An 18009-nucleotide genomic window follows, 5' to 3' on the forward strand; every position below is an offset into this window, starting at 1 on the left:
AGAGTCCTAATTAATTGGAATTGATATTTTTGGGTGGAGATAGAGATAGGGCTGCATGGCTTGGAGAGGACGGGGAGAGGATCGTACAACAGAGAGAGGAAGAGGAGGTGCGACCAGGGGCAAAGGGGAGGGGAGAAAAAAGGAAAAAGAGGGAAAGGAAAAAGAAGAAAAAAGGAAGGAGGGAAAAAAAGAAATTGCCTCCAATTTTGCCGATTTTTATTAAGTTTATTAGACCAAATTTTATTGACTACAATTCAAATATAAATCCTGTTAATAATTTAAAATGCTTCCGGGACATTTTAGAATATCCGAAAAGCTTCCAATTAATTAAATTAATTTATTACACTGAGTTTCTCCTGAACTTTAATTAACAAATTATTTTTAATGCATTATTTAATTATTTCTTGGCTAGGGTAAAACTCAGGGCGTGACAGTAAGTGGGCAAGCCCGTCAACCCGCTTATAGGCCAATTAAGTGGGCTACCTGCTTAATTGACATATAAGCGGGTTGGCGGGCCGGCCCACTTACACCCTCAGGCGGGAGGAGCGACCGAGTTGGGCCTTAGCTGGAGGCGGGCTCAAAAGAATTATATTTGTATATTCTTGTGTTTTTATTTTTGTATTTATTTTTTCTAAAGTAGATTATTAATCTTTATATGATACTTACCTATTAGTTAAGATTATTAGGTCTATCATTTACTTGTTGCCTGTTTTGTCATAGAAAAATTTAAATTTTAAAACTTAATATTAAAGTTGATTTTAAGGTGTTCTTATTGTGTTTATTTTTTCCAACATGTCTTCTAAATTTCTAAGAACACAAATAAGAAGATTTTAATTGTAAATTATTTTTTGTTTATTCACTTTATTTTTTCATTCAATTTCTTTATTTTAATTTTAAATTTAGTGTTAGCATTATTTATTAAAAATTTAGAACAAGGACTAAATTTCAAGTTAACTCTTAAGAGTTATTAGTACTTGGTTTATTTTTATCGCTTTAGAGGATAAATAATATATAATATATTATAAGTAAAAATATTTAGCCTGAAAGGTTTATACCACCCAGTTCACCTAGGGCCCTCGTATTGGTAGAGTCGGCCCTAAGCTTGCGACACAATGCCCGTTGTGTGCTGTATCGGAAATATTTTAACGATATGTTTTCTAAAATCTACTAAAATGATAAGGCCGTATCCGCCTCGTTAAGTTAACTTATCACGTGCATATTTCCCAAACTGCTAAACGGTGTATTTTTTAATAAAATTTTATATAGGAAAATTATTTTAAAAAATCATATCAATCTATTTTATATTTTTTAATAATTAATAATTAATTAATCATGCACTAATCTACGGGGTAAGTTAACTGACCGCCAATCAAAAGAACCCGGCTAAAGCCCTGTTTAGTTAAAAAACTTTTTCCCAAAAACATCACATTAAATTTTTGGACAGCTAAATGAAGCATTAAATATGCATGAATATTAAAACTAATTACATAATTATGGAGAAAATCGTGAGACGAATCTTTTGAGCCTAATTAGGAGGTGATTAGCCATAAGTTCTACAGTAACCAATATGTGCTAATGATGGATTAATTAGACTCAAAAGATTCGTCTCGCTGTTTCAATGCGAAATCTAAAATTTATTTTATAATTAAACCACATTTAATACTTTAAATATGTGTCCAAATATTTGATGGGATGTTTCGCAAAAAATAAACCGCCCATTTTATTTTAGTCTAGTAGTAGTAGCGTCTGTGTCGCTTGATGAGTTATGATCCAAATTCCATATGAGAGGCCGACTTCGACAGAGCAGAGCGGAGGCCTGTCGCCGGGAGGCTTGGGCTAGATAGATTTTAGGGTTTTGTCTTATATATACCTCTTGTAAGCCGCCATGCGGCGTTATAATCTTATCTTATCTCGAAACAGTGAAGATATCTGGCTGGCGTCCGTGGTTTTTTCTCTCCTACCTTGAGAGGGTTTTTCACGTTAAATCTCGTGTGTTCTATGATTGATCTACTGTGTTCATCGTTTATCTGACCGTGGTACTGTAACCTCGCTTGCACTTCCAGTCCATCTCCCAAGACGAAAGAGTAACAGTGGCTCCTAGCTACAGGAGCAAGCAGCTGCCTGCCCTGCCTGCCTCCCACTGGCCCTGGTACTAGAGTAGTAGTAAAGTAGCAGTAGCAGCGGAGTTTCCCTGGCCTTCCCTCCCCCCTGGCGGATTCATGGCGATGGAGGCATTCTACTTACACCAAAATCCCTTTTCTTTTCTTTTTCTTGCTTTGCTGATTTGCTGTTGATTCTTTCTGATGCGATGGAGGGTTGGAGCTGAAGCCAGGCGCGGCGTTCGTCCACGGCCCCGGCCCCGCGCGCTCCCGCCTCCGGATTACCCAGGTCGCTTCTTCACATGTTTGCTACATATATCAACTGCTTTGCTTTTTCTGAAATTGGATCAGCATGAATTGAATCAACCTCCTTGTGTGTCTAGTGTGGGTGCATACAGTAAATGTTTACGCAGTCATGCTTCATCGGGGATGAACATAAAGCACGTTCTCACCGCAATATTTCTTCACCCATTAATCTGCTGCTCCGTTTTTCCACGAAAAAGCCTATTTATCACCCCCTGTCTGTGGCTTTGTGCTCGCATCCAAAAAAAAACCAGGATGCTTTCTTATTGCTTTTTTGGAGACAAATTCTCATGTATCTGTTGAATTATATATATATTTTATCATCTGCACTGTTGTCTATGTTATCATACCTAAGATGTAAACAGAGTCTACAGGTTAAAAACACTATATCTTTGTCCAAAATGTTAGTATTTTGAGACAACAGCACATATATTGTGTGAATATTACAAGGAATTTTAAGGCCACCTCAAATCTGTAGAATCCTCTAAAAGTGCTTCTTTTGATGCATTACCTCTAAAGTCTAAAGATACTTAAGGGGTATATCTTCACCCTCAAATTGGACCCATAAACTCTATGCTTTATTCCTTAGAATGAACTGTAAATTTGGAATCTTTCTTTGCGTTACCTCTAAAGGTACATATGGAGTAACATGACTCTCAAATTGTACCCATAAACTCTATGTTTTATTTCTTAGAACAAACTCTAAGACTACTTGTGTTCCTTTAAAAAATTACAGAAACTACTTGTAATTATGTTTACCTATTGATTGACACAAACCTTATCATGCATTGCATGGTAGAGGTTCCTCCCATTTTGTTTTTATGGAGACGTAGTGGTATTATTCTGTTCCTATTTGAGTTTTGAGTACTTAAAACCCATTAAAACAAGTATTTACAATTATCTTATGTCTTTAAGAGTAAATTTCACAAGACCACCCTATTTGCCAATTTAATTTGGTACTACAGCAAAATAAAATGGTTAATGTTAGCTAACTGCAACTTATATATTACATGTACTTTTATAATTCATATTTGGCAAAAAGTGTGATCCTATGAAACTATATAACCATGATACCTGTGGTTATTTACCACATACCAAAAACATGGTCCATACTATATGTTGTTTTGTGAAATTTACTTTATGTTTAATTTTGATTATCCATATTTTGTAGGCTGTGCTGGGTAGTTGTGATCATTTTGGTTGGAGTATGCTACAATTTGATAACAGTGACAATGAGCTTGTATGGCTCTGTGCTTTAAATCCTACGCTTGCCCCGACATGTAGCTTAGAGCTAGAATTAAAGGAGGATGAGAATGTTCACTTATCAGTTGTTGGGCAGAGCTCAATACACCTATCCGGATACTACTACAATAAAATGCATCAAGATATTTCTGAGAAGTAAGTATATCTTTTTAATTCTATCTTTCAGTTTTGTTAATTTGCCATTATCCTGTTTCATTCAAATTAGCATTTGCTTCTTTCTTGAAATTGAGTAGCTCCGTTGCTTTGTAAACATTATATACTTTGCCTAACTTTTGTTGTTTCATACAATATGGAGCAACATTTGCTTCCTAGAAATTTAGGTCATCTACTCTGTAATGTATTGAGGCATTATTATTGTGTAACAGGGGAAAGTTGAAGACACCAAAAATAGAGGATGTACTAAGCGGTCAAAGTAATGATATGGATCAAGTGAATGAACAAAAATGCTCTAAATTCGTGTAAGAGTATATTATAAAAATCTGGAATATTCGAAGGACTTGTATATGCATTTTTGCTAATCCTCTCTAGTGTACTGCTTGCTTATTTCCCAAATACAGTAGTATTTTGTATGTATAATGCGATGCATATTTTTCTTGTTGAACAGGGAATCTATTACAATTGATGATGCAAAGCCAACTCAAGGTCCCCAAAATTCCATGGAAGAAAATGTTCTCGATGGTACTGCAGCTACCATAACATTAGTATTGTTTTACATACATGATGAATCTTGTGCTTGTTATAAGGACATGGAATATATGGCTAGTTTTCTCAATCGTTTGATTTATTCTCCATTCATGGAACTTCTAGGACATGGAATTAAACCTATGGATAAACCGCATACCAAATATAATATGGATGAGTGATTTTTGTTTGGAGGGTTACCATTTAAGAATATCAGGTCCACTGCTAGAAAAAGTTTAATGAAACCTTACCATTTAAGAATGTCAGGTTCACTTCGAGAAAGAGTTTGCCTAAACTGGAATTAAATTGAAGATCTAATTGATTATGAGAGGAATCAATGGTTATATTGGTTGAGTGGGGGGATACAAACTTTTGGCTTTACTTTACTAGATAAATCCTGACTTATGCTCAATGCATTGTCTTAAAAAAAAAGATGTGCCAGCAAGTATTACTGATTGTTGATACCATTTTCATTTTCTATTCTTCCATGTTTCCATCTCTCATGAATTAATTGGTGATGTCAATGAACAATACCCATATAAATGCCTATCAGCTGGAATTTCTATTCTTTATGCAGCTGTACTTGAAAATCCCATAGGAAGTACAATTAGATGTTACGATGGTGTACTTCCTCCCCTTGATGCCTCTGTAAAGAGAAAGGCTGCTAAGATTGATGGAGAAACGGTGCACATGGAGAAGTATGTACCTTTGACAAGTCTTTTATGTAGGATCGAACAAGATCAAACAAACCTACCAGAGGGGGGTGAATGGCAGGGAAAAACAAAACCCAAAAATCTTTTGCGGAATAAAGGATTACCTCTGTCGAAGAAATTGACGCAGCCTTGCTACCTTGATCGCGTCGCTCCTGTGTCGCCGCTATCTTGATCGCGCCGCTCATGTGCTGCCAAACAGATCATCGAATTGCGCCACTCCTATGACGTCGATCGGATCGTCGGAATCCAAAATAAAATCACCAGTAGATGAAAACCGAAAATGTAGATTGAATGATCTTGACTTTATTGCATTAACTGGTATTTACAAAGTGCACCAACAGCACTCCTATCAAAATCGTCGATCTAGAATCAACAACTAAATCTCACAAAAAGCACACCGGGGGCATACCCCTCGGTCTCTATTTATATCGAAAAGTCTATCACCAAATAGGAGTAGGACTCCTTATACTAATATGACTCATCTCTTAGTTTTCCTAATTAAATCCAACATGCCAAAATCAGGCGTGCTACGGTAGTCCGGTTGCTACAGTGCCACGCGCTACAGTAATCCGGGTGCTACAGTATCGTGCGCTACAGTACCGACGCTGCTACAGTGTCCGAACCTGTAGCAAATTCCTTTCCTTTTCTCATCCAGTTTTGATCCGATTTACTTCCCGATTTTTCCAGCGCTTACACACACAACATGTGAAGCCCGTTACGATTCCATCCCACACGGTATTGCTCCACCATGTGCCAACTCGTATTCAATATCGTCACCTGGCATCCTCGATCGTCCGGACCTCAGCTCCTCCCTGAGCCTAGTCACGATCCCACCGCCATTGACCGATATTGACCTTAAGTCACCTGCACAACTAGAGACAAACCAACCGTTTCCGAGCACAGATATCGCAACCTGACTCACATTAGTTACACACACTCGCAACAACACCTTAATTGTTTCCAAACCAAATTTAATTTATAAACCAAATCACAAGCCAATTGTTCATCAGAAAATATTAATCATGCTTATGATCTTACAATCTCCCCCTTGATGAACACATTGGCAAACACTTCAAAATTTGTTTTGTTGTTTTTGTGAAGTAACCCCAAAAAGCATGCAATGCAAAAATCTCTCACTTTTGAAAAGAAAGAAAATCCTTTGAGTATGACAATTATGCACAAAATTTTTTTTGTTACCTTGTTCTCCCCCTTTTGACAATGAATTCATCAATGAAGGTTTTTTATTTTCATTTTTTCTCGGAGAGCTTTGCAATGTACCAATAGTAACTCAAGAACTTGTATTGCAATAACAAGGTAGAAAAAGTGACTAGCTAACTAACAAGCATGCACTAAAGTAAAACCATGAACTTGAGATATGACAATTAAGATCAAGTCAACATTAAGAATTCATGATTTCAAAGAGTTATAATGCAACATCGGTACAAGCACATAGATTGAAAAATAAATACTGTACATATATACCCATTGTATTTATCACTCTTTCTCAAATTAGCTCTAGCACAAAATTACTAAGAGAATTTTTAACCTTTTTACTTGAGCCTTTTTGCTCAATTTTTTTTCTCAATTATTCCGGGTACGTCCTTGTCGTCAAGACTGTTTCCAAGGATTCGGCACCCATTATTTTTGCTCACATCGAATACGTCCTTGTCGTCAAGACTGTCCAAGGATTCGGTATTCATTTTTTTTCTCTCATAGATATTTTTTATTCTCTTGAGCAATTTAAAAAGCTATTGAGGAATAACAAATCAATAAAGCATATATGTAAGCATTTAAAAACAACCCATATGCTAGCATCAATATTGCATATTTACTTAATTCAAGTATAGAATTTAAGTGTCATGCATCATCTCCCTTAAAAGCAATATCAAAAGCTCATGTATAAACCAAAAATGCAGGCAAGCTAGATTACTAATCATATTCTCTAACAAGTATTGCAAGCAAGTACTACAATATACTAAAGGCACGAAACAAAGCTCTTCCTTTTTTTGATTTTTTTTTTGGTTTTAAAACACACCATGCATTAATTAAAACATGTATGCAAAAACAAAATCAAAAGAGGAAAATGCAACATGGAGCCAAAAACTCCCCCTTAATTGATGCCAAAAGGATGAATAACTCCCAATTCTCCCCGAAGAAAAGCAAATCGAGAAGAGTCCAAAGGTTTCGTGAAAATATCAGCCAATTGCAATGTAGTATCAACAAATTTTAATTCCACATCTCCCTTTTCAACATGATCCCTCAAAAAGTGAAAACGAATATCAATGTGCTTAGTGCGTGAGTGTTGAACAGGATTCTTAGCAATATTAATAGCACTTGTATTATCACAAAAGAGAGGAACTTTCTCAAAAGTAAGACCATAATCTCTCAAGGTTGAGATAAGCCACAAAATTTGGGAGCAGCAACTAGCAGCAGCAACATATTCAGATTCAGCAGTTGATTGAGCAACATTAGATTGTTTTCGAGAAGACCATGCAATCAATGAAGTACCAAGAAAATGGCATGTACCACTGGTACTCTTCCTATCAATTCTACAGCCTCCAAAATCCGCATCCGAATAACCACTCAAGCATATAGAAGATGAAGTAGAATACCAAATTCCAAATTCAAGAGTGTGTTGTAAGTACCTCATGATGCATTTAACCGCTTGGTGATGTGAAGCTCTCGGAGAAGCTTGAAATCGAGCGCACAAACACACAACAAATTGTATATCCGGTCTTGAAGCAGTGAGATAAAGCAATGATCCTATCATACTTCTGTATTCCTTTTGATCAACCGCTTCACCATCTTCATCAGGATCCAACACAGTAGCAGATCCTATAGGTGTAGTCATCGGCTTGCAATTGTTCATCTTAAAACGTCGTAAAAGATCCTTGGTGTATTTTGTTTGATGCACAAACGTACCTTGAGGTGTTTGTTTAACTTGCAATCCCAAAAAATAAGTCAACTCGCCCATCATACTCATTTCAAATTCCCTGTGCATCGTTTCAGCAAACTCCACAACCAAAGGGTGAGATGAACAACCAAAGATGATATCATCCACATAAATCTGAACGAACAGTTGATCATCACCATGCTTAAGAACAAAGAGAGTTTTATTAATTTTTCCCATTTTAAAACCTTTAGCAAGTAAAAAATTTTTAAGCCTATCATACCATGCTCTAGGTGCTTGTTTCAAGCCATACAAGGCTTTAGACAAACGAAAAACATGGTTGGGAAAATCAGGATTTTCAAAACCAGGTGGTTGTTTCACATAAACTTTCTCCTGTATATAGCCATTTAGAAAAGCACTTTTAACATCCATTTGAAATAATTTAAAACCTTTTGAAGCAGCAAAAGCCAACAAAAGTCTAATTGCTTCAATTCTAGCAACAGGAGCAAAAGTTTCATCATAATCCAATCCTTCCATTTGAGTAAAACCCTGAGCCACAAGTCTAGCCTTGTTTCTAACAATTAAACCATCCTGATTTTGTTTATTTTTGAAAACTCATTTAGTTCCAATAATTATGACCAACAGGAGGTTCAACTAAGTACCAAACTTTATTTCTTTCAAAATTCTCAAGTTCTTCATGCATGGCATTAATCCACGATTCATCAGTTAAGGCATGAGTAACATCTTTGGGCTCAAAATTAGCAACAAAAGCAGAATTCACATGAAAATCACGAGTTATTACCTTCGACCTTGTAGTACGTTCATCCAAGTTACCTATTATTTGTTCCGGAGGATGTCGTCGTTGAATATGAAGTGGAGCAGTGGCTTCAGATGAATTTTCATGTTCTGTACCCTGTTCTGACGAACTAGAGGTTTCTGGAGGTCCACCACCATCCGCACCTGAAGCACATGAAGAAGATCCTCTAGGCCTGTTTGACCGCTCTTCTGCCTGCGGTCTGACTGACATTGTGCCACCGGTCTGACCAGCCAACACTTCGTCGTCGTCCTCGTCATCACTTTCCTCCACAAATATATCCTCCCCCTGAATCTGTGATATTGTACCTAAAATTTCAGGTCTAGTACCTGGACTAGCCTCATCAAAAGAGACTTCACAAGTCTCAACAATTTTGTTAGTTTCTAAAACAAGTACATGGTAACCTCGAGAATGGGCAGCATATCCTAACGTAAGTCCATCACGAGAGCGTGATTCAAATTTATCTAAATTCCCTGATTTTAACACAAAGCACTTACACCTAAAAACACGTAAATGAGAAATCTTAGGTGTATGTCCAAAACGAAGTTCATAAGAAGTCTTTCTAAGTTTTGATCTCAAGAAAACACGATTGGAAATATAGCATGCAATATTAACAGCTTCAGCCCAAAATTTCCTAGGTGTACTGTACTCATCAAGCATAGTCCTAGCCATCTCAACCAAAGAACGATTTTTTCTTTTAACCACACCATTTTGTTGAGGAACCCGGGGAGACGAAAATTGATGTTCAAGACCTTTTTCATTGCAAAACCTCTCAAAAGAAGCGTTTTTAAACTCTCCACCATTATCGCTTCGGATGGTTCTTAAAGATCTAGGAAGTTGAATGGCCAACCGAAGATACAAACTTTTAAAGTATTCAAAAGTCTCATCTTTGGTAACCATAAAGAAAACCCAAGAATAACGAGAGAAATCGTCAACTATAACCAACACATACCACTTTCCTCCAACAGATTGCACTCTAGCCGGACCGACAGTGTCCATGTGTAAGAGCTGTCCTGGTGCATCCGTCATCACAGAAAATGTAGGAGTATGCGAGCATACAACCATTTTAGCATGACGACATGGCGAGCAAACCAAATCAACATCTTTTTTAAGTTTAGGCAAACCACGAATAAGATCTGAACCACTAATCCTAGCTAGATGATCAAAGCCAATATGTCCAAGTCTGCGATGCCAGAACATCACATCTTTAGAAAACTTTGCAACAAGACATATAACTTCAGAAGAAATACTACTTTCAAAATCAGCTTTAAAAACTCTTCCATATCGAGAAATATTAAGCACAACATCTCCAGAAAAATCAAAAATTTTACTTCCACTTTTCTTAAACAGAACATCAAAATTCTCATCCACAATTTGAGAAACGGAGAGCAAATTGTACTTTAGATTTTCAACCAAAGCGACATCATTCAATGTAAATTTGTCACTTACCTTGACAGATCCAGTTGCAGTGATCATACTAGTAGAAGCATCACCGAAGATGATTGAATCCTTCCTTATGCCCTCACGAGAGAGGAGAACCAACTTTTATCACCGGTCATATGTCGCGAACAACCGGAGTCCATAATCCACACGTTCTCCTTCCTCGCCAAAAATGCCTATGCATAAGCAGATGCCGAAGTCTCAGTACTGGGGTTAGATAATAAACATTTAGAAATCCAGTACTGAGACACATGACCAGATCTAATAGGAACATAACCAGTAGAAAATTCAATATGTTTCCTTTTACAAAAATGCTCCCAAGGCTGGTTTAACTGCTTAGGAACCTGCGGTCTGACCAAAGCTTTACCACCGTTCTGACGGGGGTTATAACACCGGTTTGACTGCTGGTACTGCTGCAGTCTAACCGCCTGCCTCGAGGTAAAAGCCAATTTTTGCCATCTTTGTTTTGCAAAAGCAATTTCCCGTTCCTTTTTCTGCTTTCTAGCAAGTCTAAAACAGAAACCAACAGTATGGCCATCTTTGCCACAAAAGGAACATGTATACTTATCACGATGAGTTGAAGCACAAGTTGATATAGCAGGTTTAGCATTAACAACCGATGTAGTACTAAAGACAGGTTTGGCATTTACAACAGATTTAGTGTTAAAAGCAGGTTTAGCATTCACAACATGTTTAGCACTCACAACTTTTGATGAAGAAGCACTCAAGGAAGACATGATGCCAGCAGATTTAAATACAGTGGTCTTAGGTTCAGGTTCAGTCAAAATTTCACCATTCTGAACAATACTTAAAACAGTAGGAGGATGTCTAGAAAAGTGAACATGAGGATCAAAACCTAAACCACGATTGTGTGTGCTAACTTTAGATTAATCAAGAATCATGTTGAGGTTCCTTTTTCCATCAGAAAATCTTTGCAAAGAACTTTTTAAATAAGAAACCTCTTGAGTTAAACTAGCACAATTTTTGCAAGACATCACTTCATCTCTTTTAACAACTTCCTCCATTTGTTTAACACATTGCAAAGCATGTTTAAGTTTCATCTCATTAGCAGGGCATGTCAAGCAAGGTTTAGCACTAGATTGCTTGATTCTTCTAGAGCTAATCAAGTTAAATATAGAACTAGCAAACACAGCAACTCGACATTTGTTTAAAGCTCTCTTAGCCAAGAACAATTCATCAACCAATCTAGTATTCATTGTAAAGCTAAGAGCAAGACATGATTCAAGTTTTCTAGATTTCTTGGTTACAACATCAAGTTTTTTGCAATTATTCTGATTAACTTCTCTTACAGCATTCACTTCAGCAAATAAAACATCACACGATTTGCATTCATCATCATTAGAAGCAAGAGATTTTAATTTACTATTTTCAATATTAAGAAAATCAATAGTAACTTCTTGTTGACTAATTTTTTTCTCAAATTTAGAAATCTTGTAACCAAGTCTAGCAATCACTTCTTGAAAATATTCAACACTAGAAGGACCAGTTACCTCGTTGTCATCGTCAGAATCTTCAAAACTTTTAGCCATGAGACAAACACCAGCAATGTTCATACTCTTGTCTTCTTCTTCATCATCTTCAAACTCAACGTCACTGTTTTCTTGAATAGCTGCAAAAGCTTCATCCAACGCCTTTTGATAATACTTCTTCATCTTCATATTCTTGATTTGTTTCTTATTCTGCTTGGCATCTTTGGATGCATCTTGAGGTTTAGCTTCTTCCTGTTTACCTCTTCCAAGCTTGGGGCACTGAGAACGGATGTGATTCGGTTGACCACATCCAAAGCATCGAATTGGTCCTCCTCTTCTCCTGATCCTAATATTACTCACAGCTCGAGAAATTCTGTTAGCAGCCAAAACCAAGTCCTCCTCACTGATCTCTTCCAGTTGATCATCGGACAAGGCGGTAAAAGCAGCAAAGGCTGCTAAAGAAATAGACTCAGAAGAAGATCCAGATGAGGATATTAAAGCAGTAGATTTCAAATCAGTCCTTTTTGAAAGAATATTCGTCTCATATGTTTTCAATTTAGTATAAAGAATATCCAAAGTTAAAGCATTCATATCAACAGACTCTTGAATTGAAGTAACTTTAACATCCCAAACTTTCATATCAAGGCCATTCATAAAGTGACGAGCAATCTCAGATTGAGAATAGTTAATATCATAAGAAGCATCAACAGATCTAAGATCACTCAAGATTTTATTGAAACGAGCCAAATAGTCATCCAAGGATTCTCCAAGTTTCATCTCAAATTTTATGTACTCCTTTTTGAAAACATCCTTTCGCAACTCTTTGATATTTGAAGTTCCAGTATGAAAATCATTTAAAGCTTTCCAAATCTTATTAGCAGTTGCAAGATGCGAAACACGATCAAAATCAGAGCAAGAAATCCCATTCAGAATAATATTGCGCGCTTTGCAATTATTTTCAAATTCTAATTTTAGAGCCGGAGTATCAATGCGTTCAGGAATCTCATAAGGTTGATTAACTTTAAGCCAAATATCATAACCCTGAGATGTAATATAAGATTCCATCTTTTTCTTCCAATAGTCAAAATCAGATCCATTAAATATGTGAGGTTTGTTTGAAAACTTTTCAGCCATGGCAAACAAATCTAAAGATCGGCGAAGATCAAATAGAAAACGAGGCTCTGATACCACTTGTAGGATCGAACAAGATCAAACAAACCTACCAGAGGGGGGTGAATGGTAGGGAAAAACAAAACCCAAAAATCTTTTGCAGAATAAAGGATTACCTCTGTCGAAGAAATTGACGCAGCCTTGCTACCTTGATCGCGTCGCTCCTATGTCACCGCTATCTTGATCGCGCCGCTCATGTGCTGCCAAACAGATCATCGAATTGCGCCACTCCTATGACGTCGATCGGATCGTCGGAATCCAAAATAAAATCACCAGTAGATGAAAGCCGAAAATGTAGATTGAATGATCTTGACTTTATTGTATCAACTGGTATTTACAAAGTGCACCAACAGCACTCCTATCAAAATCGTCGATCTAGAATCAACAACTAAATCTCACAAAAAGCACACCGGGGGCATACCCCTCGGTCTCTATTTATATCGAAAAGTCTATCACCAAATAGGAGTAGGACTCCTTATACTAATATGACTCATCTCTTAGTTTTCCTAATTAAATCCAACATGCCAAAATCAGGCGTGCTACGGTAGTCCGGTTGCTACAGTACCGACGCTGCTACAGTGTCCGAACCTGTAGCAAATTCCTTTCCTTTTCTCATCCAGTTTTGATCCGATTTACTTCCCGATTTTTCCGGCGCTTACACACACAACATGTGAAGCCCGTTACGATTCCATCCCACACGGTGTTGCTCTACCATGTGCCAACTCGTATTCAATATCGTCACCTGGCATCCTCGATCGTCCGGACCTCAGCTCCTCCCTGAGCCTAGTCACGATCCCACCGCCATTGACCGATATTGACCTTAAGTCACCTGCACAACTAGAGACAAACCAACCGTTTCCGAGCACAGATATCGCAACCTGACTCACATTAGTTACACACACTCGCAACAACACCTTAATTGTTTCCAAACCAAATTCAATTTATAAACCAAATCGCAAGCCAATTGTTCATCAGAAAATATTAATCATGCTTATGATCTTACATTTTATTTCTCCTTTGATAAGTCTTTGAATTTTTTCTCCGATTTCACATGTTGAAGTCTTGTCTTTGTCTAATAGGGGCAAATTGAAGATGCTAAAGACAGAGGCTGAAAACGATGTTAAACAGCAAGATCAAGAGACTCAAAATGAACAAGTTGGAGTCTGGCATAACCCCATTGAATCACATGATAATGGTATGACGATAGAGGATTTGGTTGAGGGAAACACTAATGCTGAAGTTGCATCTCAGGGCAATCAGGTCAGCTTGAACACTCTTAATATGTTATTCAACTTTTGTTTAATTTTGTGTCAATTTTGTCTACAAATACATCACATATGTACATGATCATCTTGTCTTTAGTAGGGTAGTACCACCTTATTAAGGTCACAAGCATATTTTTCCTCCTAACTGTTAACTTCTCTTCAAACTTAGGCTGGACCATATAGACTTGCCCTATAATTTTCATATGTTAGATTTACTACCCAAGTTAAAAAATGGAACAAACAATCTAACATTGCTTATGCAGGTTTGTGTGAGGTATCATGGTGAGTTGATGAATGGTGATATTGTTGACCCTACTGATGGTGAAGATGACACCTATACATTCAGGCTTGGTAAAAAGATTGACAAAGCCCTCTCTCTTGTTCCATCCTTTGATTCCTTGATATAACGTTTTTTGTTTGGCTGCAGGTGCTGGTGAAGTCATTCGTGGATGGGATATTGGCATTTTAGGTTACCGTCTTTACTCCTGATTTACAGTTAATCCTATTGCAATAATATGCTGTTGGAATCAAATGTTTATTCTATTATTCGACAAAAGTTTTATCATGTTTTCTCTATAGGCATGCGTGTGGGTAGCACAAGGAGACTTAGAATCCCTCCTGCTCTAGGGTTAGTGTTTGCTTTCCCTTCCTATCTCTTAATATTGTATTTCTGTGCTTGTTTATTGGAGGGCATAAAAGGAAACACCTAATTTTCTCGGTTGCATATTTGTTTTTCAGCTTTGGTGATGTTGCAAAACCAAATATACCAGCAAACTCTTGGCTCTTGTATGATGTTGAGTTGCTGAAAGTCAAGCGAGTCAAAAGGGCACCTTGATCTTCTACATGCTAGAAGGATGCTTTGGATGCTACCTTTTGTTATACCTTGTGCTAATACATCATGGTCTAGTTTGTGCAATTTGCTCTTTCACTTGTTATTTTGCTACATACAACATGTGAGCCTACTAAGTTGTGCTTTTGCACCTTAAACCTCTATAGAAAAGTAGTAGTTGATGTGCTGGACTAACTTGTTGAACAACTTGGATGTTTTTGCTGCTTCTCGTGTTTCTCCATAGATGTCTACTCTGTTTAGCAAGCATGCTGTATATATATTTTTATATATACTAATTAGAGACTATCCTAGTAGCCTCCTCGTTAATCCAAAAAGCTAGCCGCTGTTAAGATGTCATCATCCCATCGTTCCAGTTTATGAAGCCTATAAGCCGCTGTTAAGATCGTGTTAGTATTTCTAAACATCATCTGGTTCATGTTTCAGGGTTCAGATTTTCCCTGTTCAAAGTTCATGTTACTGTTCGATTAGAGTTAAGGCCCAAAATTTATGATTTAAGTTGCTGCTATTAGTTTGAATTCATGGCATGGGTAGCATTGAGCAAGAGGGTAGCATTGAATTCATACTATGTCCTTTTTCCTTGAGAAACTACGTACTAAACCATGCAATTTATCAAGTGTAAACAATTTTTGCATTGTGAAAGGTGAAATCACTAGTAACATCTTTTGTGGCGACATTTTTTTGTCCAGCTACCTGGTGACATCTTTTGTTCAGCTAGCGTTGGGTAGACTGTGATGTGTTTGCTACTAATGTCTTGTTGCCGTGCTTACTATGGTATTTTAGTGGAAATCAAGTGAAGGTGGTGAGGCAATGTCAACACCGACAATCTGGTACACAAGTTATATGCGCGATGAAATCTGTTGGTTACTTAGCTGCTTCTCCTGTTTCTCCTGACTCTTGAGATATGAAAGTCTCATGTTAGTTACTTTCAAGGATAACCTAGTGTTCAGAAAGATATTATCTATGTAGATAGTTGACTCCTTTTCCAAATTACAGAGTGTATTTAGTGGAGCTCTTTGAATGCCTTATAGAAGATGGTTTGAGCTTTTTGAAATATTTATCAAGCTATCACAAATATTTGGTAGTACTGGCTGTTTTGGATTTTATAATTGTTGTTGCGCCCTGCTTTTAAGCATGCCTTGGTGTACTCATGTTTGCTTTCAATATAAATAAATATGAATATAAACTGTTATAGCTCCATTGTAAGATCGATATTGTTTACAAGAGTGCAAGTTGACATGAATTAATTCCAGATTGTCTCAAAATACAATGCTATATTTAATAACCAGGATACCCTATTTTTGATAATTTGGTAAGAGAAAAATGTGTTGGTGGCAAAAGTGTTGGGGAACGTATCTTTTTGAACAGCACTAGTGGGAAGGAACCTATAAGACTGGTTCTCAGTAGTGACAAAAGTGGTTGATACCTTGCATTGCTAACGAAGCAAATAAGACATCTTCATTGGGAAGGCTAGCTTGAATGGTTTTTTCCCCCTTGAATCATGTACAAATTGCTTATGCACAATGGAGTGGTACCCAAGAAGTCTTTTATTTAGAAGCTTAGAATTCCGTTGAAGGTTAGGATTTTCTTGTCACTTGTCTAGATATGTTTGGAGTGCTTGCTTTTTCACCTTTGGGATTAGACAACTTTTGGGCATGGCACATTTGTTTGGGAATGGTGTTGAACCTAGGCTTAGAAGGCAAATTTTAGTTCACATTGCTGCTTTTCTTTGGGCGATTTGGCTTTCTAGGAATGATTTGGTGTTTAATGGCTTAAGTCCTATGTCCTTCTTGAAGTTGATTTTCAGAGGAACATACTGAGCAAGACTTTGGTCCCTGTTGCTTATAGAAGAGGATGGCGAAGTAGTTAAAGCCTTTTGTAATATTTTGGAAGGACATGTGATGGAGTTGTACTCATCGTTCGGTTGGAACTTTAGAAGGAGATTAGAAGCCTAGATTTTGGTCTGTGTTAGCACCTCGCTATATTTGTGGTTGTGATTCCTTGTAAGGGTTTGAGTTATGTACTCGCTTCGTACTTTTGGCCATGTACAGTACACCCCAAAGGTGTAAAGGCTGGCTTATTTAATCTTTTATCTAAAAAAGATATAAATCACCTCTCTGATCAGAATTTAGAGAAACATTTTTTAAGACTTCGGAATTGCTTGTGTTTTTTTTTTCTAAATAAGTTCTCCATGGAATTCCCTTGTGACTAAACTAGAAGTCCTCACATAGAATTAACTGAATGAAAACATTGTATTGTAAGGATAAAATACATTTTTTTTTGCAATGAATCATATATGTAGACTTATATTACCAAATGACACCATGGCATTAGTATAGGTACACTACTGGTGGGTCTAAGGACACTGACATAAAATGGGTTGACCAATTCAAAGGTTGACCTTGGCCCACCTATCAGTAACATAACCTTTTTTCTTAGGAAAAAATATTTCCAAAGGTAAAAAACTGTCACGTCCAGAAATTCCTCACACGAATTTCTGAACTTAATTGTGTATTAAATCCCTGTCCAGGACCAGCCAGGGTACACAAAAAGACAATGTTGATTACATAACAATCGTTCTTAGAAACAACTGAAAATTACACTTATTCTAGCGGAAATGCAGCGGAAAGAAAAACAAAGGTAGACTAGCTCCAGCGGGTACGGCTCCAGTCCACAGGCAAAGCTTCGACGGCGGAACAGCTCACTCCTGAGAGGCACCTCCATCGGACTCGACTTCTAGCTCTGGGGTGGGAAAATTTAGCAAGGTTGAGTACAAACCACCGTACTCAACAAGTAACACGGACAAGGGGGAAATAAATGATGCATAGGGATTAACAAGGACAGGCTGGGGTTAGTTGCAATAAAGCAGCAGTTAAACAAATAACAGAGATTCAAAGAACGAAGATAATTAAATACAGTAAAGCACAAGTAAGTAACAGTTGTAAAATACCACAACACTGTCCAACGTTACACCACGTTGCAACAGGCCCAACCACTACTCAACGTTACACCACGTTGCAATAGTCCCGAGTGG

The 18009-nt window shown here is 37.3% G+C and overlaps 2 protein-coding genes across 2 annotated transcripts; both read left to right on the forward strand.

Annotated features, from left to right (window-relative positions):
• The first annotated feature begins 2312 nt into the window (after nucleotides 1-2312).
• LOC107304867 lies at nucleotides 2313-4535 on the forward strand. The gene is made up of 4 exons (XM_015840776.2): nucleotides 2313-2388; nucleotides 3574-3800; nucleotides 4031-4123; nucleotides 4270-4535. The coding sequence occupies exons 2-4, from the start codon at nucleotides 3610-3612 to the stop codon at nucleotides 4526-4528; spliced, it is 543 nt and encodes a 180-aa protein (XP_015696262.2). The 5' UTR covers nucleotides 2313-2388; nucleotides 3574-3609; the 3' UTR covers nucleotides 4529-4535.
• A 9420-nt stretch (nucleotides 4536-13955) lies between these two features.
• Nucleotides 13956-14617, forward strand: LOC121055318 (peptidyl-prolyl cis-trans isomerase FKBP15-3-like). The gene is made up of 3 exons (XM_040527517.1): nucleotides 13956-14123; nucleotides 14392-14479; nucleotides 14556-14617. Exons 1-3 carry the CDS (start codon nucleotides 13956-13958, stop codon nucleotides 14615-14617), a joined length of 318 nt encoding a protein of 105 aa, XP_040383451.1.
• The last annotated feature ends 3392 nt before the right edge of the window (nucleotides 14618-18009 follow it).

The sequence above is a fragment of the Oryza brachyantha genome, chromosome 9 (genome assembly GCF_000231095.2).
Source record: "Oryza brachyantha chromosome 9, ObraRS2, whole genome shotgun sequence".
NCBI classification, from domain to species: Eukaryota; Viridiplantae; Streptophyta; class Magnoliopsida; order Poales; family Poaceae; genus Oryza; species Oryza brachyantha.